General features: G+C 41.4%; 1 protein-coding gene across 1 annotated transcript in view; it reads right to left on the bottom strand.

The window, feature by feature from the left end:
• Positions 1-27477, bottom strand: part of LHFPL6 (LHFPL tetraspan subfamily member 6) — a 143185-nt gene that overhangs the window by 3681 nt on the left and 112027 nt on the right. Inside the window, exon 3 of the mRNA XM_030469447.1 lies at positions 10364-10462. Within this exon, the coding sequence (XP_030325307.1) occupies positions 10364-10462 (99 nt within the window). The remainder of the gene's footprint in view (positions 1-10363; positions 10463-27477) is intronic.

Raw genomic sequence — 27477 nt, 5'->3', positions numbered from 1 at the left:
GTTAAATCAGTGTCAGAGTTGTACTCAACAGATACGACACATACATTCAGTCTTGGCAGAAGAGAATAACATTTATTTCTCCATACCATGCTCCATTTACCCTAAGGACCACTGCCCTACTTAGTTCTCTGAGGCACGGCAGGCAGCCTCTTGATCTGACAAATGCAATGTAGTTCACAAGTGTGAGCTGGGTCAAGATGAACAAATGAAAGAATGGGAGAGTGCAGGAGAATGGATGAAAGAACCAGGAGCCTGACCTTAGAGCAATAATAACACAGCAATAAACCTGGCCATTATTTCCAGTCTGTGTCAGGATCAATGGGAAGCCTTGGATAAAATAGCTTGATTTGTACTCGGATGATGCTGAGCAGAGCAGCATTTCAAGCTATTGTGCTGAAGAAGAGCCTGCAGAGGGGAAGGTATCTGAGGGTATAGGACTTAGCTGTACTTTTCATTGTAAATATGGATAAGTCCTAGACCCATAGCCAACTATAGCTCTAAGGCCAGAGATAATCCACCCCAAAGGTACCTGATGCAATGAATGCCTACACCACACAGCCCCATGTCAAAATGAAAAAAAAAATGCTTCCCCTTTTATAATCCTGCACTGAAGAAGGAAATAAATGTTTTGTAGTTAATGTTTCTGCTCTGGTGTTCTCGTTTTACTACATGAATGAGCTATTTTAATACACTGCACCCTGAAGAAAGATTGTTGATTGTCAATAATTGGGTATTTTAGATGCAATTTAATTTGTAACATTACTTCTGCTTCACTTTGATATTAAACACTCATATTACAAGGAACGGGAAGCCTTAAAAATATCAGGGTTGATGACTAATGAAATGTAACATCAAGTGAAAAGAAATACACCTACAGAAACGTTGTATGTTAGAGACTGTTTTCTAGCTCTATATTTTTGTATTACAATGATGGGTACCATAGAAGAAACCTTTACCATGTTCAAATTTTATTATACTGACATCAGTGGGACAAGTCATGTATTCAGAGGTAAGCAAATGGTTAAGAGTGAAGAACAAGACCACCTGATTACTTGCTAGAAATAGAACAACTAGTGAAAACATAGCAGTTTTCACACACACACAAAGACATAAAAGTTGTTTTCCTTAGGGATGCACAAGAATACACACATAAGGTAGAAGTGTGCCAGTCTATTGAGGGCATGGAGATGTGTGCAAGAACGCAGGACATGTTCTTGTACATATCATGGTCTGAATCTGGTTTCATGCAAAACTAAATTCCCCATCACTGAAGTGTTCTTCCAGCTGATAGAGATGACATGCATCACAACAACCTCCATCTCTGCCCAGAATTGGTGCTGCTTTTAACAAATCAGTATGGAGGGAGAAGCTTTGGTTATAGTGATTTATTAGTTCCAGATTATTTTTTATTTATTTAATTGGGGTATTTTTTTGGTCAAGGAAAATTCAAATAATTGGAGCTCCTGGTTGCTGGGTGAAGAAGGACTATCCAAGTTGGCTCAGGTAGATTTGTAGGTAGCCACTGAGAATTTTGTTTTCACATTTGTTTTATGGGGATTGGCAGCAAGAGAGTATCTGGATAAACTCTGAAATCATAGAAGAACAGACTTTGAAGCTATAGGGATAGATGAACATTTTCTGAGCAAACAAAAGATGAAAGAATGGAAACACTACATTCCTCTCTTTTGTAAGAAGTTTGAAGGAAATTACAATTCCTGAGGACGAAGGATAAAAGAAAGGTGAGTGAGGACACTATCAAAAAGAACATTCAGCAGAAGAGCATGACATAGAACATAAGAAAATATTTGCTAAATCAAAAAAAAAAAAAAAAAAAAAAAAAGGGTAATTTGGCTTAAGCTTATTTGAAAACACTTCCAGACTTTTTCCGGATTTCTAACATGATCTTTAAGGCTGTGATAGCTGTCCCCTAGCTCCCCCCTCCTCTTCAATATATAAAGCAAATGAAGATTAAGAAAAATTTGGCAGTGAGTGAAATCTGGCAACAGAAAATCTGCAGATCTTGAGTGGAGCTGTGCCAGGATCCAGTTGCCAAAACAGGGTTTTACCAGGATTTCTACTCATTATACCTTATAAGTAATTAACACATGTAATTATCAAGGTCCTGGGAATAACATATGAGTTTCATCTAAAATAACCGATAATTGACACTTATGCAAAAAAAATATCCAGAATATGAAAACATCTTGCATGCAATCCTGTTAATGGCAAGACTTAGTATCTTAAATATTTGTACTGTCTTTGCTGTTAATATTAAGGCTACACTGGGCTTGCAGCCTGGAGCATTTGGGAAACTCTAATAATTTAACCCTAAGTATAGCCTATTTTCCCAGATGAAGGGAAAAAAGGTTTCAGAATTAGCTGAGCTGAAGAATACAAATAATATATTCTCAAAAATAAAAACTACAATTCTAACTTGCAAAAAGTTGTGCAGGAACTCTAATTAGAAGCTTCACGTGAAAGACCAGTACTACAGGGAATGTGAATTCATGTAATCAATCAGGGTGTTGGAAGAGTAATCAGAGAAGAAAAGTAAGGAGTGTGCTGCTAAGGGATGTACAGGGATTTGGAGATATGAAAGCCACAAATGAATGTAAAAGATAATCTGCTAATTAATAAGAAGGAACAATTATTTTGAAACAAAGCCAAGATACATTAAATAGCTAAAGATTTTTTCATTACATGGTTGCACTGAAAAACCATCATGTGAAATCAGCTACAAAAGCACGAAAAGAAATTAAAACTTGGAACATATCCAGGAAGGATTAAAGTAGTTTTGTGAAACAAAGAAAGAGCACTATGTAAGTTAAAACTGCAGCTAAACACATAGCTTGATACCAAACAATGAATTTAGCGATGCTGGTTTCTTTGTCTGCTGCATGGATATGACTTTTACAATACTTTTCTCTTTTTAAAAAATGTATTCTTTCATATGCATGCACAGATGAAGCTATTTTGGTTACTTAATGGTCAAAGAAATTGCATGGGTATTTTGGCCAGTCATTAATAAATGCATAAAATCTCATAAAGTTCAGAAGTGTAAAACAGAAGCAGAAAAAGAAGTGCCAACTCGAAATTCTTCATTTCTCCTGAATATTGGGACTCACTCATTGGTCAGGATGCTTCTTTCTTTGGAGGATCACATACTTCTGTTTAATCTAACCTCAAATTTCTGTAGGTATACATTTGTCACAGAACAATGAAGGAGAAAGCAATAGTTAGTGCCATTTACAATGCTCAAATTCCAAGAGCAAATGGCTTATATCCAGCTAGCAATGAGCTCTCCCTGCCTTCTGGAAGAAGTCAGCAGAAAGCTCACCTATAGCAAGAAGTGACATTAATTTCACCTCTGTTTGGACATCCACAGTGCAGAGATCCACAATGGACTAGACTGCCAGACTCCCTCTGGAGACAACAAGAATAAAAAGTCACTAATAAAAGTCAGTTGTATTTCATCTTAAAGCAGACATCTAAAGCACAGCAGGTGAACCCTGCTCCAGTAGCACTTCTTTTTCTCCCTTTACCTATGAAAGGGATTTCAAACCACCAGTTTCCCTGCCCTTTTTGAGTGATAAAGAGCATGAGCTACTTGCTCCCAGGAGGTCTTAGTCCCTTTCCAAATTCTCCTGGTTATCTCCATCTGGTACAGAGGATCCTGGCATGACCATGTTTTAACTGGCAACAAAGGTACTGCCTTATGTGAGACAGAACAAATGTGGACCTTGATATTGTCACCAAAGGCTAACAAAGATTTAACAAAGGAAGTTATCTGAATAACACTAAAGAGGAAACGTTTCTTGATCAAACACTTTCTTTACTAGCATGTAGGCTGATTCATTCAGAGATCTGAAAAGTCAGAAGCTGCAGCTCAGGTGCACTCATAAGAGATTCTGCTCAGCCCCAGTCAAAAAACCTGAACTGCTAAAATCTCTGAGCTGCTTGCAGAGGATCTGTGAAGAAAAAAAAAAAAAAACAACCCTGGTCCTGTCAGCTAGATTTCTCATAGAAAAATACACCTTTGAAGTCTTTGCCTTTAATAGGATTCTAATAAATTGTCCTACCCTCTAAATCCTTTTCTTGATGGTTTTGGCACTGTATGTCAACACTCAGCCAGATGCTGAAATGTTGCCACCTAAGGCCAATTATCTAGTTGACAAAACTTTTTTAATATTCACTGCTTTCTGAGGGGGTTTTATATTGATGTTTTAGTGACTGCACTGTTTGCTTTTCAAGTGCTTTAAAGGTCACTTACTTCGATATTTTTACAGTAAAAGTGATTATCAATTCAACAGGTCTCTATAAGATACTTCAAGCTCTCTAAAAGTGGCTAAGGGGAACCTTAATAATAATGATCTTGTGAATCAAATATCCCCCAACAGAGAAGTTTCTGAGAGCTTCTGAGGGAAATTCAGCTGCTTGTTCAGTTCAGGGTGGGATCCAACCTTCTAAGTCACTCTCCAGAAAGCCACTTTGGCCAGGAGAGCCCTTTCACAGGGGTGCACAGATGGATGGAGGACAAATCCCTGGAGGACAAATGAAGGTGAGTATTTCAAGCCATCTGCCTTGGCTGCTGCTGCAGCTGGACCCTTAGACCTAGGAAGTCTCTGTGTGTCACAGCCAGAGAACACAACTGGACAGGATCTAGGAGGACCTGCAGAAAAAGAGGGCAGGAGGCTGTTTCCAGCCTCACAAGGATGGCACAAACTCAAACAAGAACAGAATGCATTTTGTGGGTAGGCAGGGCACAGTATGCCAATGGCCACACCTGAACCATGCAAGCCCTTACTGTCAGATCTAGGATTTTCATTACCTTTAACAGCAAAGAAAAGCATCATGAAAGTCAAATATGAGCCTTGATGGCAGCTGCATACAGCTAACACTGAGGCAAGTTTGCAGGATGTTTCTTAGCACAAACGAACAACCAGGAGAATAACAAAAGTAGGTCCTAAGGAGGAAATGCATGACATAACAAGTAATCTCTCACAAAAAAGGGTAGGACTGAAAAATTCCAGAATATTGATCATTCAGGCTGAGCTCTGACTGTCCAAACACACCATCATCTCCTCAAGGAAGACAACTTTTTTTTCCAAGTAAAAAATAAAAAATTTGAGTTTATCTTAAATCTCATTCTTCCAGGTTAAAAGATCAATATGTAATACCATTTCATACATCTAGTGGCAGAGAAGTGGAAGTTGAAGGCCAGATGAAATTTCCTAGGGCACCTGCAATGGCATGAGTTACCTATGTTTAGATAAATGAATCTTACTCTACATAACTATTTTGCTGTTCAGACTCCTGTGCTGTTTCACCAGATGCCAACTGAGGCCTGACTTTGTGAGTTAAAATGATCTTCCAGGGGATTTTGCTGCTTCCACACCCACCACAACAGATTTGAGCATGCAATGACTGAGCAGCCTCCACATGCACATCTGGGGACACCTGTGACTTAAAATGAAGGTTCTTACTGAACTAATTTTAATGTATTTATATGCATACACTCACATTGCCCTTTAGAAAAGATGTGCAAGTTCAGAAGGTTTCTTCACAAGGTTTTACAAAATGTGGAAGTTTTTGCAAACATCTGGTGCAGTCTTCACTTTAATGCACAATTTCATTTTAGTGCAATGTGCCTCACTTTAATTAATTCCCTGCTAAAATCCTAATTTTTCAGCTGCTGTTCTTGTGGGGTATGTTTAAAAATGAAAATAAAAGCATATTGGTGCTTCTAGCTCAACAAAACTGAATGTGTGCTATATGGTATGCTACAAAGATACTGGCTTTTGGCAAATTGCCTGATAATTCCTTTTGCAGACCTTGGGATTGTGTAGATATCACTCATTTTCACACCCTTCAGTCAGTAGCTCTGTACTGCTGTGCCATATCAGGGCTGTCCTGAGTGGGCCCAAAGGCAACTCCATAGTATAAATAATGCAGCATAACAATAACAGCTTGTGCAGTGATAAGAGAATAAGATGCTTTTGATCCATCCTCAGATATTTGGTAAAAGGGAAAGGGAGTCCCTTGGAGTACTTCTGGTTTGTAATTCCAGTCCCCACATCAGGCATTTGCCTGCGGCCAAATTACACCAAGGACTTTGACTTGGTCACTTGGGCAAAGAACAGCACTAGTTTAAAACATATGCATCTCTTTTCTCTTGCCCTCATTTATTTATACTGCCCTACTTCTAGGAGTTAACACCCTAAAAACAGTGGCAGAAAACTGTTCTACTTCATAGTCAAGAGTTCTGGTGGGAACTTTGCTCCATCTCTGATCTGAGATGGGACACTGCAACATGGAGCAGAGCCCCAGAACCTCCATACAGACCCTGCTGACTGCTGGGGACCTGGGAACCATAAGTGAAGGAACATGGCATAGACCTGTCATGGCCTTCCCCCCCCAGCCAGATTTGTCAGAGGTTGTTTGTCAAAGCCCAAATCTATCACATCTATGCTTTTGTTTCATAATGGCAACAGGTTGGTAGAGAAGAGCTGACAGCAGGTCCCCCTACAGGTGTACCAGTCTCTCTGTCTGCCTATTTAGGGAAGCTACTCCCCATCCTCACTTGAAAAACAGCTCATCTATTAAACTCAATCTGATCAACAAGCAGGGCTGTCCTTGGCAGGGTATCTTCAGTTGAAGGATGACTTCTCTTTGTAGGGATCGAGTTGTACGAACACTTTCATTTGATTGAAAAAAGAATTAGCCCAATTAAATAGATAAATGTTTAAGTAAACCCTTTGGATATAGCTCACTTAATAAAAACCAAATAAATATCCAATTTAAAAAGAGCAGCAAACTGCTGGGCTTTTCACAATGTCAGCTCAGGTTTTCTAAAAATAATATCCAAATCCACTTATACGTAAATTAAAGGCATGGTTATTTTTCCTGCAGCCTTTTTAAATATTTCTTTGCAATGTACACAGAAATGTGTGTGTCTGGTGGGGGCAGAGGAAGGGGGTCTCCTCTTCACAATATGGGTTATCTCAGCACTATTTGGAGTGCCTATTAGTCTAATGCCTTTTCAGACCGCCTGAAGACATAGAGAAGCACTTCTTATCTAGCAGAGCCACTAAGGATTAGGCTTTTTTATGGGTTCTTAGGAATGCTATTTTTTTATTCTGTCTAGCTCTGAGCATGTTGTGGGATGGAGATTTCTCTTGTTTTGGTAAAAAAAAAAAATTAATTTAATTGCTAATTCTGGAATATTTCCAGGTAGCATTACATTTCATGGTGCACAATTCAGCTGCTTCTCAAGTGAGATTTTGCTGTCTCTTCTCTGCACCTGCCTCTTGTCCTTCTCATTCTCCTAAAATGTAGATTTCACTTCCTGGCTTATCTTTTCTATCTCCAACCTCAACCATTTTTCCCCCTCACCTTTGGCAAGTTCAGAACAAATCTCAGTGCTGGACCTCCACCTTTGCTACCTCTGTGATCAAAACTGGTGTGGCTCTGACCCTTCTTTCCTAACCACACATGTTCCCTGTTGCCCAAGCTGCAGGACTTGCTCTGCCATCCTCGAAGAAGAGGCTGAATGCTGTCTGCTGATCACCATCCCTTGGAACACCCTCTCCTTTGAGAGCAACCACATCTGCTGCTTTAGGCTTTCAGAGTCACCTTCTCCAGCACCCACAGAGCAGCAGGAGGTGCAGGACCAGCACTCCCACCATCACTATTCCTCCTACCAGCAGCTCAGCTTTTCTGAGGGCAGATTTTGAATGGAGCATATATATGTGTGATTCTTGAGATAATTCATTTCACAGGCTCCAGGAATAGAGAGCATATCATTACAGCTTAATCAAATTAACTATTCAAATGCAAGAAATAATGACTTAAATTTGTCTTGAGACTCAGTGAGATTAAGTCTTTGAAACATCATTTTTGGCCTGTAGGCTATAATGAGTAAGCCAGTCTCTAATGATTCTGAAAAGACTATAGGGTTCGGGTCATCAGCAACAAAGAGGTATTTGTGACAGATGATGAGTGGTGTGGTTATTAAATGGCCTTTGGATAGGACCTCTTCAGTACAGATAACTTCATGAACACAGCATCAACCAGGCAGCGACATCAAGTGAAAAAGAAATAAATCCTAGCCAAGCATTGAAATTCACTGACAATGTATGTGGAAAAGAGACATTTAGTGACAGAACAGCCTGGTAGAAATTACTACTGCAAATTTCAGCTCTCGTTATAATCTGTTAATTAATGTGTTAGCATATGATCGAGCAGATCGGCTAGACCAGCACTCCTGTCAAGTCTAGACATGCATAACACATACCCTGCGTGCTCTGTGTCCAGAAAACACATTAAGAGTCCATGCTTTCACACTCACTGTAATATATCTCATGGCCCTTATGTCTACCTGGAAGGAAAGCTGTCAGCTGAATCTTTTTGCCTGAGTTTCTTCACTGACTGTAATGGCAGAATGATTAAATTCATGCACATTCATGAGTCAAGACTGGGATGGTGAAGTTGGTCTCAGAGACTCTGCTCTGACATTGCAAAGTGCCACTGTGAGTTTCCAGGGAGATAGCCTGGAGAGGTAACAATTTTTTGCATCCTGGGGGGAGCACCAACTGAAGCCTGGGAAGAAGCAGGCTGTCAGGAGACACCATCAGGAATCACAGGAGCAGAGCTGCTCACATGCTTGGTGTGGAAGAGCAGGGATCAGCATGCACCAGGAAGGGGTTAGCCAGCCTTTTCAATGGGGGTGCTTCTAAATGGGCTGGCTAGGAATTACCTCTGGCTTCAGCTGAAAGCACAGGCTTGACCATGGGCAGTGATGAACCTGACAGTCACTGCAGTGTCTTGTCAAAGCTTCCTACTACATCCTTTGAGATGCCTTTCCTTGCAGCTGGGGATCTTAGTTCTGGGACATATTTTTCTGCTAGTTAACTATACAATTCTGTTCCCATTGCTACCTCTCTCCTAGTTCATATCTTTCAATTATTAAGTGAATAAAACAAGCCACAGGATCTTTTTATACTTCATTGAAAATAAAATTTAATATCAGTAGCACAGAAAGATGATACAGATCAGAACAGCAAGGCAAAGCTTCTACAGCATGTTACATGGCCCTTGGGCAACACCCTCAGTGACTGCTGATACCATCAGTGGCCATGATAGAGATAGGTGCTGATACTGGTAGCAACTGCTTGGTCCCACGTCAGATCAAATGCACTCCAAAACACCACAGGAATGGTGTAAGGGAGGGTGACCTAGAGCACTTCTGGTAAAGCAATATTATTTTACCTTTCAACCTCAATTCATTTGCATATTTTCACAGGAAACATTTCTAAGATGAAATCAAAACTCCTTGCTCCCGAAGCCTGAGAGAATGATCAGTATAAAATTAAAAGATATTGCAGTAGGTTTGTGTTTAACACTAGGAGACCATTTTGTCCACTGTTCTTTGCACTGGGATTACTGCCAAGCTACCTTATGTCCTGCACACACAGCTATAATGGAAACTAACAGAAATATTTAGCTCAAAGGGGCTAGAAATGGGGAGCTGTAACTCCCTGTTCTTGGGAGTGGGTGCTCTCAAGCCTGTGGAGGGTCAGGGTGCTCAGTCTCTCCTACACTTTCCTTTCTTTTCCTAGACTTTTTCTCCTACACCTCAGTCTCTCCTTCTCTTCAGAAGGATTCCAGATCCTCCTCTTCTCAGAGCACTTATAGAATATGGTATCAGCAGCTGCATAGATACTTCTAGAAAGCAAGGACCTGGATGTGCATTCAGACATCAGATCCTGATCATCCACACTGCTTAATCCTCAAGTTACTGCTGTGCCCTTGGAGGTCTCTCCAGAGGTGGTTTGCCCACACTGCATGGGTGTGAGCCTGGCTCAGCCACATCCCTGGCTCTCATTCAGCACTCAGTGAGGTCATCAACAGTAGCTTGTTTGAGAGAAGGCTGACATAGGGATTAAGTGTTATTTACTAGCTTCCCAAGGATGTAAGTAACCAAAACCACACTCTTTAGTCTTTGGTTAGAAGGCCATAAACATGCCAGACTTCAAAGACAGCTAATTGCACTCATTGTGAACTACCCCAAACTGCACTGTGATGTGTTGCCTCTGCCTACCTTATCAAGATCTCCAGGAATGTTACTTCAAGTCTCTTAAATCTGATGTTTTGAATACATATATGCATATATAGATACATTCCTTCACTTTCTTTTATAATGTTCTTCTGTAACATATTTCCACCTGAAATCTCCTGCCTTAGCAAGATGAACAGCACACACAACTGGGCTGCTTCTCCAAGTGTGTGCTCATGTCTTCCTTTGCTTTTATGGACAGCAAATTAAAGAGTCTAATGTGGCTGAGATGCTCTAGTAACAACTCACCCAATTCAAACTGGCTGGAAAGGTTACCACAGGTTTGTCTGACTTCTTCACTGTCCCAGCCAAGAGGATAGAGGGCACAACCAGAGCCGATCAACAAACCTATGGAGAGAAAAGAAAGCAGTTGCCATTAGTTTAAAAACAGGCTGCCATTTGGGAATTAAAAGTGTCAAACTGCCAGTTTGGAATCTCAGATAAAAAAATTAAAATCTACCTCTCCTAAAACCAGTAGAAAATGATTTGGACTTCTACTGTTGCAGTCTACTTCTCTGTTTTACAGCTGGTCTGTGGGCTGGAAGCAGCCTTGGTGGTTCAGTACCAGAAGCCATCCGCAGCCTCTGGAGCTTCTACCTGAGAGCTTTTAGACTTCCCTGCTACTCTGCAGAACTGTTACATGCACTGTTTGGAAAACTCACTGTGGGGTTAAATAGAAGCTGTGTTAATCACAGCATTTACAAGCTGATTGCTTCTGATTAATTAAAACGACAATCAACCAGCATTTGTCAAGGAGAAATAAACTGACAGTTGTGCTAATCCACTGCCAATTTTCCTTTGTTTTTCACCCTCTCAAAAGCCAGGGAAGAATAGTGCCATGTCACCTGATCAATTCATACCCCAAGTACACATCCTGCAAAGTTTTCTCAGATCATTTCAGCTAAAACAACTGAGGTCTTGAGGCATTTTCCTATTATTGTGCTTGGTTTAACATTCACAACATCCTTTGCTCTTCGCAGACCTCATGCTGCCCCAAAACAGATGAGTTTTGGCAAAGTCTTTCTTTTCACAAGATCTTGCTGGGAATCACCAAATGGCCCATGATTATTTTGCAGAAGTGGCATTTTTATCATATTGCATTCTCAGCTGTCACAGCAGCAGCTGCCAAAAAGCGGGTGTAGCTGGCAATGCTTCTCACACAGGCAGCCTAGAGAGAATGTTTTAATGCATGCTACAGCATTTAAATGTTACCTCCTTTGTGTCAGATCTTATTTATAAGGTTGGAAATTAATCGTTACGTAGATAATGGGCTGGGCATGCCTGAGACTTTCAATCTGTAAAGGCAAACAAGTCCTCAAAAAGTTTGCAGTGTGGGATTTTGGCGGAGCCTTTTAAACCATTACACAGAGCACAGGACTGGGACAAAGTTTCAAACCCTATAGCTGTCACTGGCTGACTTTGGGCATCTCCCTTGACCTCTCACCACCTGGTTTTTCCTCTCTTGACAATGAGAATAAGGCCAATATGCTGCCTGGCAAAGCACTTCTGCTGCCATGCACCAAGTGCAGGAAAGCCCTGGGACTGTGGATATTGCACAGCAATCCTGAGAATGATTCTGAACTGGGGCCTGGAGCTTGCTGTTCATTTCTGCCATCTCCATCCTCAAGATCTCTATTTTCTTGTATTTCTGACACACCTGTAAGACACAGAAGCCACCTTAGTATGTTCTCGTTTGAAGACATCCCTTAGCAAGACACTGAACTGCAGAAGTATCTCATCTTTCTCCAGAAGATGTTTAATGCTTTTAGGATCTCAGCTGTTAGCAAAGTAGCTCAATAACTCCTCTGCTGCTCCTGCAAGCACATCTAGCCTAAAAGGTTTTAGGCAGCAGATATTAGCTCCTTAGATCTTCCTTCACTAAGTTCAAATTTCTTCCTCCTGCTCAAGTCTATTTTTTCCTTTCCTTGTTGAGCAGTCACTGACTGCTCCTCTCTCCATATCTACACCACATAATGAAAAAGAAATCCCTGAGGCAGTCCTCTCTTATGGTAAGTTCACCCAACAGCTGTAAGGGGAGAAAAACAATTAAGGGCACATGAATGCTAGGTATTTTCATAATTTTGCCTGACCTGGATATACTTTCTTTTAATGTCCTCACTAATGGCTCTCACAGTTCATCTGATTTTTTCCCCCTAGGGCCATAGAGCTGATGGGAGCTGGCAGAATCTATGTAAATCAGAGTTGCTTCTAATTTAAATTCTCAGAAAGGATGTTTCTCACAGAAGAGACCTTAGGCCAAAACTGGGTCTACATTTGTTAAAGACAGCTTAAGACTCTGAAAAGAATCCGACGGATTCTCACTTGAATTGTTAAAGCAAGAAGGGCACTGTGAGGTGCTGACAGTGCAGATAATGCTCTAGGAATGGGCAGGACTCCATGGGGCAGGGAGGACCATCACCACAGATGATGACAGTGGCAAGGGAAGGGAGAAAAAGCACCTAAATGCCAGAGACAGACTTACAGACCAGTGAGTCGTGGCAGCCTTGGCCAGTCCTGGATGTGGTTCTGGCCCTTTCTAACACTGGGCACTGTGATGCTCATGGCCAGTCAGTCCAGGCAGACCACAGCTCAGAAGCTGCTGAGGCCACACATGAATCACCTTGTCTGGGATGGTTTCAATCAACTTCTGTCTTTGAACAGAGTCTCTGGGAGACCTTGCAAATGTTTAAGGAGCTCCACTGTGAGGGGCAGGGAGGCGCATGCAGGGGTTAGGAGGTTAAGCAGGCTTGAAGCCACCAGTGTTGGACCAGTTGAAACAGCAGGCAGCCCTTCCTCACAAATAGCTCCTGGGAAACCTCCTGCCCCATTCTTCTGGCTTGTGGAAGGTCCAATACCATAATATCACTGCCCCTTCAAACCCACAACAAGCTCTTACTCAGCACTTGCCCATTGCTCTCCTTAGGTAGCAAGAGTGCCTTAGTGCCCACTGTCTTCACACAGAACTGTTTGTTTTCACTTTCTTTAGGTTTTCATTCAGTAACAAATTGTTTAGGTTTTTTTCCCCTGAATATTGCTCAAGATAATTTCTACTCCCATGCTCCAAACACAGCTCATCCTTTTCCAAACACAGGTACCTGTTCACTCTTCTGATGCTATGCTGGATACAGTGGCTCCAAGTCTTGGCAACTTCCTTCCTTAGCCAGACCACTTCATCCCCATCACACCCTCTTTCCCATTTCTATACATCCATCTTTGCAAGTCTGAATCAAAACAAATTCTGAGGTTCAGTCAAAAATTCATTATCAATGCAATATACTGGAATGTTAAATTGCTCCAAAGGAGCAGCTGCTTCACTCATAGATGGGTGCTTGCCTTTAAGTCCAGTCCACACTGCCCAGTAACCATCTCACAACACCCACCACTGAGCCTCACCATTATCTGGGTCTCCTACATAGAAATAAACCAAATAAGGGGAAAATAGTGTGCTAGGTCAGAAAAACTCCCTACCCTGGCAACAGCTGGGTCTCCAGTTGGGCATGGCCTTTAGCAGCACTGATTTCACTTATGGAGTACCAGTCATAGAGCACTGTGGTGTCTTCTCTCCTCATGTGACAATGAGATCAAATGGAAAACTGCTGCCCAAAGCTGATGCAGCCACATGGCCCCAAAGCATGAGCAGCAGTATGGTTATATGTGAGGGACAGGGTATAAAGCCATCAGCAAGCTCAAAAGTGCTTCCAGGAGCATGGAGCTAGGCAAAAAGGCTCACTCTTATAAACACCAATTTTGTCACAGGCACCAGCTCACCACAAGTCCAAAACTGTTGATTTGACATCTCCTTTGATATCACTGGTTTTCTGCTGGTTTTGACTCACCTTCAAATGTTTCCCCATAGTGGTGCATATGTGTCTGTTGTGAATTTAGCTCTACAGAAAATGCAGTTGTGTTCCCCAGTTCTTCCTGCAGGCAAGGTGTGGGCCAAACTCAGGGATTTAGTGTCAGTGTTAAGACATCCACAAAGACTTAGAGCCATCTTCTCAGTAAGAAAAAATTTCTCATGACCTGAGGTCTGTATATATATATATGTATATATATATATATATGATTCAGTGTATGTAACATCCCATTGCTTTCAGCAGGATTCTGCACGACTGCAACTGGACTGACACTACCTCAGTCTGGATGGGTAGTGAAGCTGGGAATTGGCATTTCAGCTCCCTTATTTTATTCAGTAAAAGTGTGGAGTGTTACTCAAAGCCCAGGGTGTTAATAGGACTTGGACAAAAGCCCCCCAGCACCTTTTTCCCTGATTAGAATCCATCCACCTCTACTTGAAAGCAACTGTATGTGTGGATCAGACCCTGCAAAAGTAAAAAGACTACCTACTATTACTGCTAATAATTCATACATGTTCACAGCAATTTGTTTAATCACAGATAATGTAGATCCTGCTGAACAGCTGCAACCTCCATTTCAACATCCAAATTCAATCCACAGGCTGCAAACCCAACAGAAACCCTTACACTAATTCTGCAGCTTCAGTAGAGAGCAGCTACTGGTTTAGCTCAAGGGTCACATCCCGGCCTGCTCCATAGTTACTGTATTTAGCCAGCTATGTTACTCAGGGCACCACACCCATCTTTACAGCTGCTTAAAATGCCTAAGATGCCTGGAACATCTCTTAAGAAAGTAAAGAAACACAGCACCCACCCACCCCCAAACTTTAATTACTATAATCTGTCCTCTTCCATTATGCACTACAGTTGTTAGAAGAAATAGAAAGGGGAAGGAAATGTGCAGGTTTATTAAAGGCACTGTCACAAAAGAAGTTGCAGCTTTGAGGTACAAAGGAGGTGGTCAGCAGGACAGGGCAGCCAGCAGCTGAGGGACAGGGACAGAGCAGAGGGGCTGACTGAAGGCAAAGCTGGATTCAAATGCTTGGCTTCTGTACTTAACAGGGTCCCATTTAGCCACTAGGCTCTTTGCAAAGTCCGTGAAGAGCCCTGGATACCTTCAAGAAGTGAGGTAAAACCAGGCAATGTGCTAAGTGAGGACGTCCCCAGACTTACAAGTTGCAAAACTGCAAACCTGAAAGTTGCAAAACTAGAAACCAGGGGGCAGAGGGTGGATGCTTCACTACTTAACTACCCACAGTAATCCTTGTCCCTCTTGCCCACTTGAAAGATGATCTTGCCTGTCTGGAGTGAAGCTTGTGATTGTAATAATTGCATTTAACAGGTTCTGCATATGGCAGATGTGGCAGGAAAGGGACAGTAATTACATTAGTGGCTTGGCACAGATCTAGGTTTCATCTTTGAGATGACAAAGAAATGATTTGTGGCATGCAGCAATCAGCTTAGTCCAAGAGGTAAACCATTAACAATTATTAATATCTCCAAGAACAGCTTGGATATAGGCAAGACTCAAACAATAAATACAGAATGATTAATAAACCAAGGGACATTATAACCAGATTTTGCTGTGGGCAAAATGTCTGCATGCAGAAAGACCACGATGGATCTGCAGAAGTCAGTGCCAAAAGAAAGAAACTTGCAAATTTCCATGGTGGGCAGTCCTCAGACTGCTGTTATGGCTTTAATGGAAACCTTCACACAAAAACCTGATGTGCCTTAAATAACTCATGTAGACATCACACCATAAATTAATTGTAACAGTCCTGACAGTTCACAGCTAGCAAGTCCTGTTTTACAGACTCAGCTCTTCCTCTCCCTTGTTGAGATCACAGCATGCCCCTGATTGCTATATGGTTAATTCCTGTTTTGTTGTCAGCCCATTTGATCATTGCATCCTCAAAAGTCTGTTAAATAAAGCCAAATGTTCTCAGTGTCTTTCCTGCTCCCTTGCACCTAAGTATACGATTCAGATACCCTCAATGAGAAGGCCATCGTTTGGATTAATAAAGAGAGGTAGTGGTGGCAGTAAGTGAGACACAGCTGTGGATTCAGCATCTGAGTCTTAATGCTAGAAAATGCATTTTCAAATGTGTACTAAACCAGTGGTGGCTGTCCTGGTTTGGGCCAGGATAAAGGTGATTTTCTGTCTGGTAATTTTACTTTCAGATAAGTTTCTTTTAGGTAGCTGCACTTGTTGAAATTAACAGCAAGTTAATTTAGTTAGTTTAGTTTCCAACCCATAAGTCTCACTCCCTTATTCTCTCTCCTTTCTTTATCAGGGAGGGGGATTAAAAGAGAGCATCTGTTACTCGGTTTAATTGCCAGCCTAGTGCTAAATCGTGGCAGTGGCTTTCCTTGATTATGGGCTTTTTAAGACCCTTCTACATGGGCACGGGAAACTATTCCTTTTTTGCACATCCTCAGCTCCAGTTGCAGTTATAAATGCAATGAAACCACTGCCCAGGCACCATAAAGGGCCTCCTTGGCCAGTGGTGAAAACCCATTTTGTACTTCCACTTCGAAAAACAGAAGAAATGGGTCAGGCTTGATATATGCAATGCACAGAAAATAAAACAAGATGTGAATGCTGCCTTCTGTATAGTCACTGTTTAGTGCAAAAAATCTTCTTCAAAATATCTTCCTCCTTTCTTTTCCCTCATCTTCTACTTTTTTCCCTTTCATTTACAGACATGATAGAAAAGAAACCTTGCCTTTTTTTTTTTTTTTCTTTTTCTTTCTTCTTTTTCCTAGGTATTTGTAGTGAATACTGTTCATCTGACAGATATTCAGGCCATCTGGAGAAGCTGACAGACAATGATTTAGAAGTCATCCCTTTCAAGACCATTTTAATGATGATTTTTCCTTTGACATTTTTTCTCTATTAGCCCATCTGAGTCTTCAAGGATGATAGAAATTTTTCACATTCCCATCTGCCACTTGAAGGTAATCTCTACAAGCAAAACAAAACCAATTTTTAAATGCAGCCTCGACTTTGACTCTCCGGTCCTTATGATTTAAAAACTCTCCTTGCTGTAGTGGGCTTAAAGTATTTAACAGCAATAAAAGTGAGCCTGCAGTGTGAAAGTAAAATTGAGCTGGCACTTGAAGTTGTCTGCTGCTTTCAGGCATCCCATAGCCAAGATACAGTAGGGTTAAAAGAAGAATTGGTTAAAAACTGTGGTGTGAAATACTACAGTAGACACAGCTTATAAAATCCCTGTTCAAGAAACTCTCCAGGAGCTGCAACCAAGCAACAACTGCAGAGTGACAGAAGTTGGTCTTAGCAGCTTCACACAAACAACAGGGCCTGGGCAAAGCAGCAGGACCCAAAGAAGCAACAGGAGGAGCAGAAGCCATCCTGGCTGCAAGGAGCCTGGCTCCTGTGTCCACAGGAGTCCACCCTGGACTCAGTTGGGAAGGTAAAATGCTTTTGTACTGGCAGCTCTTGGCAATTCACCCAGAAGCATCCCTTCCTGAAGGTCACACTCCTACTGTTTCTCATGATATCATCACCCTTTTTTGGTTTCTCTTTTGTTCTTTCATGAGGGAAACATTATCTAACTGGTCTCTTCCATAACTTTGTACCTGACCCTCAAGAAGCACAGGCATGCACCTGACCTGGGCTCTTATTAGGCTTAAACATGAAACAGCACTTTGGGCAAAAGTTCGCTGTCGAGTTAGAGGTCACTAAACATGGGGCATTTGACTGGTTCCTTAGTAACCTGAACTGAAAGTGCATCATTTGAGAGAGGGTAGAGTTGCCTACAATGTGAATAAATGCAATAAGGGACTCCCTTGTGCAAGTTCCCAGGCGCACACAGACAGAAATTGCATTTATGATGCATTTATTCCTTCCACTGCTCCTTGCAACGGTCAGGGATGGGAGGCAGCAAGTCAGTTCAAGGCTCTGATCAAGGTTAAGGTGTTTCTGCCACAGGCTGCTAGACCAGAAGTTAGAGGGACTCTCGAGGCAAAGCAAAATGAAAGAAAAACAACAGAAAAGAGAGAGGAAAAAATGCTACAACCTTCAGCTTTGTAGACTTTGCCTTCACTAATGCTGCTTCATCTGGAGTGTGATAGAAGTAGTACTCACAGGTTTTCAGCCCCACCACCTGCTACCTTCTGGTTCTTATCTCAGGGTTTTAAGTCAATGCATTTGGCTTTGCTTAACTCCCCTCTTTCTGACTCTGAAGCCCAATCCCTCAAATGAGACTTTTTTGTGTTATTTTGGGTTACTCCACATCATAAGCACTCAGTGCCTGGCACCTGCTTGGCTCTGAACCTCAGTGAGCAGCCACAGCCAGGACATGCCACCTGCTTGCTATGGTGGCAGAGGAAGCCTGGAAAAGGCACTGCAAATGCCTGCCAGCATCCAGCACAACAAAAGGATGTGTCAGGGGAGAGTCACAGTCCTTGCTTTCTCCCTGACTGTGGGCACAGTGGAGGTTTGTAGGTGGGATTTAGCCACTCAAATATGTCACCTTCTACCAGTTTAAGCACTCTTCAGTATCTTGCTGGGACACCAGCTGCCTCTCCAACATCACCAGTTTCCTCCAAGTCCTCTGTCCTCTGTCAGACCACAAAGAGGTCTGCGGACCCTGGGTTATCTCTAAGAGTGCAAAGTATCTTAATTTAGGCTAATGAGTTTCACCCTAGCTATCTTTTGATCTTAATGTAAGCTTAGAAACCTACCTCAAGGGCAAATACATAATTGTAAACAACTTCAAAAAGTGTATGAATCTGTAATTGAATCTGTCCAAAAGTTACCTACACTTTAATTTATCCCTTATTTTCTGTCCTTCTGCTCTCATTCTGCCCTTAAGCTGCAAATGTCTCAATTCCAGTCACAGATTCTGACTTTTCTTGTGATAAAAGACCTGAACGTTCAGGAAAAAGAGAAAATCAAAGGAAAAATTTTCTTGCTTCTGAGTGTAAACCTGTATACTCTACCTTAAAACAAAGTTATTTCTATGGAAACAAGTTGCTGCTTTAAAATGCCCTTAATCTGCCTCAGGTACTACCACAGAGCTCTACCACTCAGGACGAGCTTTGGTGAGTCTGTGTTTGTTTGTGTCCCAGAATTTGTAGCACGATTAGATTATCGACATAACTTGTTCTGAAAAGGATGTGACATGGTCCAATTAAAGGTAGAGTGAATCTGCAGAGTGGAACTGAAATGCTTGAAGAACTCCAGAAAATACTCTGGAATCTGACTGCCAGCTCATTTTTGTTTGGCAAGCCATGATCACTGCTTGTACATTATAAGCTTTGTGGGGGAAAAAAAAAAAAAAAAAAAAAAAAAAGCCCAAGTGTTATCACATGCCATCAGACTTCTTTACGTGACAACCCATCTGTGTGCTCACTCCATCATTTTGTGGCTCAGAATCAAATGCCTGACAGTTCAAAGAGTCTAGAGCAGCATATGGCATATGACACAGTGTATTTAAATAGAAATCGCTCCATTAGAAACACAAGGGTGCCTACTGTAATTAATAGTAGGTAGTTTAATAACTAACTTCCCAAAATACATAATTCTCCATGTAGTCATAGCAGATAAGGCATATTCCTTTTCATTACATTGAATTTGAATAGCAACTGCAGACTGGATGAAACTAGCCAGAGCCTTTACAGAAGCTCCATGCTTGAAGGATTTCTCAGTATGTGAACTGATTTCATCAGAGGCCACAAGGAGGAAATGAAGGAAAGATATTCTGTGTCAGTGAAGATGCCTAAGCAGAAAAATGAAGAAAAAGGACAGGCACTGCCTTATCTTTCCAATACAAACTGGACAAGCTAAGGTTGTTATAAGCCTTAAGAAGTCTGCAGCAGCAGCCCAGCTCCTGAGCATCAGTCCAGTGATTTCACCACTAGATTGTCCCAACCTTTGGAAATACTGAGATATGGATTAAATACCAAAGGATTGCTTTTTCATGACTGTTATTTCACTGATCTGTGAACAAACAGTAGTTTATAGATGCTGGGTAAAGGAACAAGGATGTCCAACCAATTCCTTCACTTTGGTGGCATTTACCCAAAGTGACAGGGGAATTGGAACTGATGCAGCACATACATCCAGTGGGCAATCTTATCCTGCATATGAGGCTTGCCTTTTGTTTTTTGTTGTGGTTTTTTTTTTTTTCCAGTTTATTTTACTTAAGTCGAGCTGTTCAGGTATTAACAGATCAGCCACTGCACATCTCAGTAAAACCAACCATACTTAAGACTTCTGCAGAGGGATCTGGACAGGTTGAATCAATAGCTCAAGGTCAGGTGTATGAGGTTTAACAAGACCAAGTGCTGGGTCCTGCATTTCAGTCACAACAGCCCAGGCAACACTGAAGGCTTGAGGAGGAGTGGTTGGAGCTGCCCAGCAGAAAAGCACCTGGGGGTGCTGAATATGAGCACAAATATGCTGAATATGAGCCAGCAGTTGCCCAGGTGGCCAAGAAGGCCAACAGCATCCTGGCTTGTATCAAGAATAGTGTGGACAGCAGGAGGAGGGAAGTGATGGTGCCCCTGTACCCAGCACTGGTGAGGCTGAATCTCAAATACTGTGTTCTGTTTGGGCCCCTCACTACAAGAAAGACATCGAGGTGGAGTGAGTTCAGAGAAGGGCAACCAAGCTGGTGAAGGGTCTGGAGAGCAAGTCCTGTGAGGAGAGGTTGAGGGAACTGGGAATGTTTAGTTTGGAGAAGAGGAGGCTGAGAGGAGACCTTGTTGTTCTCTACAACTACCTGGAAGGAGGTTGTAGGGAGGTGGGTGTTGGCCTCTTCTCTCAAGTAAATAATGATAGAAATAGAGGAAATAGCCTGAAATTGCATCAATGGGGGTGTAGACTAGATATTAGGAAGTATTTAGTTACTGAGGGACTAGTTAAGCATTGGAGTGGTCTGCCCAGGGAAGTGGTGGAATCACCATCCCTGGAGGTATTTAAAAACTGTGTAGGTAAGGCACTTCAGGACACTTCAGTGGGCATCATGATATATATAAATATATATATAAAAGAATAACTAAATAAATAAAATAAACCATATATATATGGGAGTCTATTTTTTTAATTCTTTTAAAAATTTATTTATTAAAAGAAAACAAGAATTATTTTACTGTGGGAGGGGGAGGATATTGATGGTTGGACACAGTGATCTGTAAGAGGTCTTTCCTAGCTCTGACAATTCAGTGATTCTGGGAATCAAAGTAGCATTTTTCAGTACCTGATCTGCAGACACTCAATCAAGTGAAAAAGTACTTCCAAGAAAGTATACACATGTAATTAGGTAAGCTGGAAAATAGACTGAAGGGTCCACGTTTGTACTAGAGAGTCTGTAAATCCCCTCAAATCAAATGTGTTTGGAAAACACTTCTCTAGATAGAAAATATAGTAAGATAAACTGCTAGAATTTTGTAAAAGTGAGTTGCAGTCACCAAATACAGCTGAGAACCACTTTTCCCTTTATACTATTTTCACTTGTGCTTCATGGGTTTAAACCTTCCTCTGCTCTGCAAAAAGATGTTCACAGCAGCTGGGTTGATGCACAGGCCTGCAGCCATCCCTCTCTGTACAATGTAGAGCTCCCTGATGGTTAATTCATGGGCAGCTAAGTGCTGTGAAACACATGGGAAGTGATGAAGGAGAGGCAAATTTAATTTATTGTTTGCTGCTGTAGCTGCAGGACTTTTTAGCATCTTCCAAAATACCCTCTGCATCCACAAGGCTACTTGCAGAACATGCACATGAATTATTTTATGCATGAACAAAGGTGTATGCAGTGCAGCTTGACTTTGTGCTGCCTTAAAGTGTAAAATCAAAAGAAATGGAGTCAAATCTGAGCAATCACAGGCTCTACATGACATTGTTTATTCACATGGCTTTCTCAGTTAAAGTGAAATTAACTTATACCCGATTCCTGGCTACTTTATTTTCAGAAAGAGAGATGATAAGATATGATAAGAGATATGATAAGGCACAGCTGCAGTGAGAACTGTGTGACACTCAAAATACTGTTTCCATGCTGTCAGACTGTCTGTATTTTGTTTTACATGATTTTTACACACTCTAAAGTTTGCTTTGTGCGATACACTCAACAATAGGGTATTAAAAAAACAAACAAAAAAACCCAAAACAAAAACCAAAAAACACCTCACTCACAAACAAAACAAAACAAAAAAACCAACACAAAAAAAGAATTTTCTGTGCTTTCTATCCAAAGGCACTAAAACTCAATAACTGACCCAATTTGCAGAGGAAAACAATACTCTATCAAGTCAATTTCCCTCAAGTAGGTCCCATTTTTCACTTTGCCACAAAATGGGATAAATCATAATTTTGGATAGGAGCTGCAGTTTGTTACAAATATACTGCACATCTGCAGCTCAGAAAAATTTGGCATGGCCCCTTATCCTCTCCAGAGAGAATCCATATGGACAACCTTACCAACATCTCAAACACACTTAACTCTTTCTGGTAATGAAGACTGGTGTGTGCAAGGGAAAAACTGAGTTGAAAGGTATCCTCCTCCCATGATCAGCTCATGAGCCCAACTCTGATCTCATTTGCATCTCTGATCTCATCTGCAATCCTCCTCTCCTCAATCACCTGTGTGCTATCCTGAAGCAATGCCTCAGCACCATCCAGCTTTTTATGTTAAGAGTCTTTTGTTTCAAATCTTCCTCCTCTGTCTTTTAAAATTTTTTTTCTTTATGCAGAGAGAATGGTTCAAAGACAAAAAGAAGTCTCAGCAACCTGGGTTGGAAGGGACATCAAGAATCCATCCTTCAGTCTCAAAGTCACGATAAGCTCTACTTGTACCTTTCAAGAGCAATAGCTGTTTAATCTGTTCTTAAAAAGCCTCTCACAATGAAGATCCCACCACCTTCTAACACAATCTCTTCTTGTGGCTCTACCTCTGCAACAGAAGGTTTTCATGTTGTCTCTCCTATACCTTCCTTGTGTTTATTTAAGTTCGCTCCTTAAACCATGGACTTTGCTTAGCCCCCAACAGGGTCTGACAGAAGAGCTTATTTTCTTCCCCCTTTGCAACATTTTTCTATCCAATGGATTAAGGCATCCAAATTTATTCAGGTTTTCCTGCTAGATTTGGCAATTCCATACTGCCTTTCTATCCAGAGGATTTCTGTGGTTGCTGGCTTTGGCAATCTGTTGGAATTTTTCCTTTAAAAAACAAAAAGCAATGCCAAAATACTATCAGAGCAGCTGAGTAATGAATCAAACCCATTGCTTTCAGCTGAGAGAGAGGAGGGAGAGTTAAATCAAGCTAAACAAAGACCTCAAAGGTGGTGGTGACACTAGCTTGCAAAACCCTAAAATGCACTGTGTGACTCCTGGAGCTCATTGCTGTTGTATCTTCCTAGAAACTTTTCAGAAATTATGTTTTATGAGCAACAGAAGACTCTTCAAGTACATCTTTGCTATAAAAGGCAGTTGTTGAAAAAAGCCCATCAGTGCCTTAATGCCATCCCCAGCACCTAATATTTCTGCTCCAATTTACGAGATCATTGGCTTAATGGATTAATATTTGGTGACTGCTGGATACAAGAATGAATTCTTATCTGGACCTTATAAGGTGCAATAGTAGCACTCGCTGGACCACCTACAAGGACTGAGAGAATGTAAGCGAAAAATGGAAACAAACAGAAAATGAACAAGCTATGAGATGAATGTCAGATGGCTGAAAGCAATCAGAAAAGGCACTTATAAAGCCTTCAAAGAGGAAAAGTCACTGATTTTCAAATCTCCTGGTACACTAATTGTTATTTGCATTCTTCACTCAGAACCAGCTGACTGCTTTGACACATGCAGCTCCTCACTGGTCACTTGTGCCACTGATCCCTTCTTGAAACCCTTCAACTTATACTTTAGGTATGAAATGAATGCCCTGTGTTTGCTGTGAGGCAAATAAAACCACCAGCAATTTTTACTAAGCCAAAGTTCCCAATGCCCCTTACAGAGGCTGCAGTCCCTCCATTGCTCTTGATCCTTGCAGTTGCCTCCTGCTATAGTTTTCACACCACTCTGTCCATACAAACTGTTGATTTCATGATGTATTCCAAAACATGAATCACAGAATCACAGTTCACTTTATGGCTCAGGCAGAGGCTGATGCAACTATGGCAGCATAAGGGCTATGGGATGTATTTTCCCCTTGTGAAAGCATTACACTTGAAAGTATTACACTTAATATGCAAAAGCCCAGGTGATCTTGCAGGCCCAGTCTTGTAACCTTCCTCATTAGAGTAGATCTAATGGGGGACAACTGCCCCTTGCAAAATCAATCAGTTTTGTCACTGATTTCAGTGAGGTCAGAGCTTTAACCTGTCTTGAGCTTGCTATTTCTGCAGGTAATATCTTACGCTGGAAATTATTCAAAACCGAGTATATTGTACCATGAATGAATCTGTCTTTTCTTACTTTCTACTTAAGCAGAGAATAACACCCAATAACTGCTTTAAGGTAAGGGTTATTCCTCCTCCTAGATCTGAAAAGACTTTACCTTGTCTAAGTTATATACTACAGGGCCACATCCATTGTAGCACAAATTATATCCAGAAGCATTAGAAGAGCCCTATAAGTAAGTCAGAAACATGGAGGTCCCTTTCATCCTGGCTTTTCTGAAATGTAAATGTTCATTTTAAAATTATAGTATCACAGTTTTCAGGACCAGCTGTTCATCCTTTTTCTCTTTGTATTTTGCTGCCACTGAATCCTCGTTCTGAATTACCAGAACAATAATTAGATTCAGGAAAAGGAGGGGCAGGCATTCATATCCCCCTGAGAAAAAGACATAAAAGTTTCATTTCTGAAAGCTGATGTGCCAACAGTGGATAGTGGAGAACTGGGATTCCTTCTTAACTGCATGGGAGAGTTCAGTAAAGTTTATAATTAAAACAATTTAGATAAACTGCATTTATGCATTATTTGTACAAGTATCTTGGCAACTGCTTATTTAGCATCTCGAACACATCAGGAATTTTAAAGAGGACTGAAATCTTGCCCCAAAGTGTAAAAGCTTTGACAGAAGTGGATCTGGGAAGTAATGAGAGTTTTTTTCTTCTGCTGCTTCTCCTTCTTTTTCTTCCTCCAACTAAAAACAATTTTCTAACATCTTTGGCATAACTACTATAATGAAGCATAATTTATTTGATCCTTACACAGCCCCCTTAGGATTGCTTCTTGCAGATAGCCAATTATAAACTCTTACATACTTTATAGCCCTCATTATGTGTGACAGAGGCACACTAATAAATAATGCAAAACCCCTTTTATACTCAGTCTACCTTGCGAGAAAACAGGGGTCTGGTATGGAGGGAAAAAGCACATTGTAATGCATTCTGATTTCCAAATGGACTGGAAAGGTTTCCAGCTTCAGTTTGCTTCCTTGGGACACTTCCTTTTTTTCCCAGACTGGACTCCTGTGGCTTGATTCATTACTAGACAAAAATCAAGTTCAAATAGAAGTGGACCATGACACACAAACTGTCACTGCCCTGTCACTTCCTCGTGACATCCTGTCAGCTGCAGACAAGAAAGGAGGTCTGGAAGCAGAACAGCCAGGTTGAATACAAATGAATTGAAATTCAGTTGTATGCTTTTCAGGGTAATGAAGCAGAAAGGGACAAGACCCAAAAAGCACATTTCACTCTGCCTGCTCTGCCTTTCTGGTGCAACTTCCAGGCACTGCTTGTGCTCAGGTCAAGGCTCTGGAGGAAAGCAAAGCAGATCTGACTGTCTCTCAGCAGTAGGATTCAAAGAGCAGAGGGAGCAACTCAGGGAGGACATAAGGTTAGATATGCACATATAAGGTGCTGATGGGCTGCTTTCTTTTTGTCTTTAATTGACACGATTCTTTTTGAAGCAAAAAAGCTAAAACTATAAGGACTGAGAAATGTTAGTAAGATTTCTATGGAGACCTGAGCAGTCACAAAGGCTACAGCTGACTTTTGTCCCCACCAGAGAATTCTGTACAACCATTACATTGCTCATATTGTCCCTTGAAGCCTTCTCTTTCCTACATGAAGATGAGGAGATAATAGCTCCAGAAGCTACAGGGATTTCTTGCATCTGTGTGGTGCTTGGAGACCTTTATGGACTGAGGGTAGGAGCAGGAAAAGCACTCATGCAAGGTTTGAAATATTGCAACCCAGAACAAAGGTAAAACAAACAACTGGATGAATCATGTAATTTTATTGGCAGACTTAGTCTAGTCTCAAACTCATTCAATTTTTTTCCCTTCTATTTAACAGGGAAGGGAAGTACTTTATAAAGGAAAAGCAACAAGCAAATAAACAAGCCCAACTTTTCCAAAGGCACAGCCCTCAGCCCAGGAGAAGAGGACACAGCTATTTTCACAGTCTCTGGAAGCTTGAATGTAACTGTTGGAACCAAAATTAAGCACTATTCACTAAATGACACATCTCCCCAGCTAGCTTGTAGATAGCTGCAGCTCATTACCCTGTCTGAGATTCCAACAGACATATGAGCCTTCAGCATCTTCCAACATCACCCTGTGGCTTAACACAGAGGTGGAACAAGTTCACAGAAAGAAGGCAGAAGGATAGAGGAGTGGCTGTATAACCTTAGATATGATTAAGTTAAAGCCCTACATAGCTAGCTGTGGGAATGGCAATGAACAAAGGAAACATTTGCCTTTGTGTTCAGCTACAAAGAAATTACCTGGCATTTTAACTACAGGGTTTGTACACTGAAGCACTCACCTTCAATTAGCCATTTAATACAGCAGATCAAGCTGTGATATGAAAAGGCTGAGATTTAGGTCAGTAATCCTCTTGCAGAAGTCATGAGGACTGGGCAGAGGATGGAATAAGCAGGTATAATCCAACAGGCTGACAAATCAGATTGGGTAGAGAATGGATAGAGAACAGCCCTGAAGAAGAGGACTTGGTGGTGTTGGTTGATGAGAAGTTCAACAAGAGCTGGCAATATGCCCGGAAAACCAACCATATCCTGGGCTGCACCAAAAGAAGTATGAGCAGCAACTCAAGGGAACTGATTCTACCATTTACTTCTCTCTCATGAGACCCAACCTGGAGTACTGTGTCCAGTTCTGGAGCCCCTGACAAAAGAAGGACATGTTACTGCTGGAGCAAGTACAGTGGAGGACCATGAAAACGATCAAGGGGTTGGAGCACCTCTCCTGTGAATACAGGCTGAGAGAGTTGGGTTTTTCAGCCTGGAGAAGAGAAGGCTCAGGGGAGACCTTGTAGTGGACTTAAAATACCTGTAGGGGTCTGCAGGGAATCTGGAAAGGAACTTTTTACAAGGGCATATAGAGATAGGAAGAGGAGGAATGGCTATAAACTTCCTTGCCCAGGGAAGTTGTGGCTTTCACCTCCCTTAAAATGTTCAAGGCCAGGTTGGATGGGGCTTTGAGCAACCTGGTCTGGTGGGAGGTGTCCCCTGACCATGCAGAGAGGTTGGAACTAAATGTTCTTTAAGGTCCCTTCCAACCCAAA

The sequence above is a fragment of the Calypte anna genome, chromosome 1, assembly GCF_003957555.1.
Source record: "Calypte anna isolate BGI_N300 chromosome 1, bCalAnn1_v1.p, whole genome shotgun sequence".
In the NCBI taxonomy this organism is placed as follows: domain Eukaryota; kingdom Metazoa; phylum Chordata; class Aves; order Apodiformes; family Trochilidae; genus Calypte; species Calypte anna.
The sequence above is the reverse complement of the archived record's forward strand: the minus strand, read 5'-3'. Positions and strand labels throughout refer to the sequence as shown.